Genomic DNA, 2,154 nt, shown 5'->3' on the forward strand with positions numbered 1-2,154 from the left:
CCATCACCCTGTCCCCGTGTCCCCATCACCCCCATCACCCTGTCCCCGTGTCCCCATGTCCCCACACCCTGTCCCCATGTCCCCAGTCTCCTCCCCCTTGCACTCCCCAGCTCCTGGGCGAGTGGGGTGCCCCCGCCGCCCCCTCCCCTTTCGTGTCCCCATCTCCTGCACAGATGGAGCGACTCCAAACCCCCCCAAACCATCCCCAGGGAGGGGACTCGGCCTCACCGCTCCCTCTCAGCCTCATCGACCGTCTCGGAGCCGCGGTGGCATCGATCGCGACAAAGCCACGCTTCCCTGAACCCACCCCCCTCGTCGCCTCCCCGCTCCTGCTGTCCCCCCATGGGACATTCCCCCGGTGCGGGGACACGTCCGCGGTGTCACAGCGCATCAGGGTGATGGCAGCGCCGAGCGCCGAGCATGAAAGGTCAGCGGCCACGGCGCTCGCCGGGCACCGGCGGCTCCCGGGGGACACCGAGCTCGGCGGTGGGGGCGACAGCGAGGGGAGTCCGCCCGCCCCCTGCCCTTTGCGCTGCCCTTTGTGGGATCGGGATCCATCCGCGCCGCGATGGGATCGAGGAGGACGCGCGGCCCCCGCCGTGGGCCAGAGGGTCAGCGCAGGGACAGGGTCACCCCCCGGCGCGACCCCGAGTGACCGCGGGGAGCGGCCGTGACCAACGGGGGGTGGGGAGGGCTCTGAGGGGTCGTGGGGGGCTGCCAGCACCGGGCTGGGGGACCTGAGGGGACAGGGGGGTGTCACAGATCCGTGATGGATCCCAGAGTGGTTTGGGAAGGGACCTTAAATCCCATCGATGTCACCCCCTGCCATGGGGACACCGTCCACTAGCCCAGGTGGCTCCAAGCCTTGTCCAGTCTGGCCTGGGACACTTTCAGGGATGGGGTGACACCTCCAGGGGTGGGATGTCACTTCCAAGGGATGGGGTGACACCTCCAGGGGTGGGATGTCACCTGCAGGGATCAATGGGGTGACACCTCCAGGCATGAGGTGCCACCTCACCCCGAATCCTTTCCCAGCCCATCCCAAGCGTTTTTTCCTGGGATAACTACGCAGAGAGGACGCGGGGAGGGCTCCAGCCCTGTCTGAGGTGACTGTCACAGCTGTGATGTGACCCAGGGACGTTCTCAGACCCAAACCCTAACCCAAACCACCCCCCCCCGCCCCAAATTTCCTCGCCCCGAGCTGCGGCCCTGTCCTCACCCAGCATGTCCTCGGACACCGGCGTGCGCAGGATGTCCCCCGTGAACTCGCAGGATGTCGCCTTGGCATCGATGCCAGATGTGCCCTCAAACACCTGCGGGGTGCCCGGGGGCACGGGCCGGGCGGGGGAGCAATTAGCGGGGATTAATTAGGAGGGGGTGCGTGTGTGTGAGGGGGTGACTCGAGCCGCGCTCACCCCAAACCCCGCCCCGGGGAGGGGACAGGGTTTGGGGTTAAGAAAACCCCTCCGGAGAGGCTTTGGGGGAGGGGGGATTTTTTTTTTTTTTTGAGGGAGGGGGAAGCCGGAGGCCTTTTGATCAGGATAATAATTGTGTTAATTACCCCCGGATCGCTGCTTTAATTAGCGCCGGGTGGCCCCTGGGAGAACGGGGGGAGCTGGAGATGGTGACAGGTGACAGCCAGAGCCCCCCAGGTGGCTGCGGGGGCCGCAGGTCACCCCCAACAACGCTGCGGCTGCAAAAACCTCCTTTTCTCCCCTTTTATCCCTTTTTTCCCCCCTTTTCCCCCTCCTCCCGAGCCTGACTCCCTAATAGGATTAAAAGGGCATCCCGGAGGCGCAGGTGGCTTTAGGGCAGCGATTTTGGGCAGCTGCGCGGCCCCCCCGAGCCCCGGCGGGGGAGATTTGGGGAGGGATCTGGGCGAATTAGGCGGAGTGACCCCAAAGAGCCTCAGGGCTCGCGGGTTTGGGGACACCACTGCTGGCTGGTGGCTTTCGGGGGGTGGTGGCAGCGGGGTTTTCCTGCTGGGGTGGAGGAAGGGGGGGTCAGTGTGGGGGTTATGGGGGTGAGGGATGGGGACGCCGCCTGGCCCAGGACACCCTTGACCATCCCAGGACACCCCTGACCATCCCAGGACACCGCCTGTCCCAGGACACCCCTGACCATCCCGGGACACCCCCGACCGTCCCAGGACAC

General features: G+C 66.3%; 1 protein-coding gene across 1 annotated transcript in view; it reads right to left on the reverse strand.

Moving 5' to 3' along the window:
• The window catches only part of LOC121660651 (V-type proton ATPase subunit B, kidney isoform-like), a gene marked incomplete at its 3' end in the record, with an annotated part of 11,814 nt that overhangs the window by 5,351 nt on the left and 4,309 nt on the right, over positions 1 to 2,154 (reverse strand). Inside the window, exon 4 of the mRNA XM_042020071.1 lies at positions 1,220 to 1,313. Within this exon, the coding sequence (XP_041876005.1) occupies positions 1,220 to 1,313 (94 nt within the window). The remainder of the gene's footprint in view (positions 1 to 1,219; positions 1,314 to 2,154) is intronic.

This window comes from Corvus kubaryi, unplaced genomic scaffold (assembly GCF_017639235.1).
Source record: "Corvus kubaryi isolate FWS band 111438036 unplaced genomic scaffold, C.kubaryi_AGA036_p1.0 36750, whole genome shotgun sequence".
Lineage (NCBI taxonomy): Eukaryota > Metazoa > Chordata > Aves > Passeriformes > Corvidae > Corvus > Corvus kubaryi.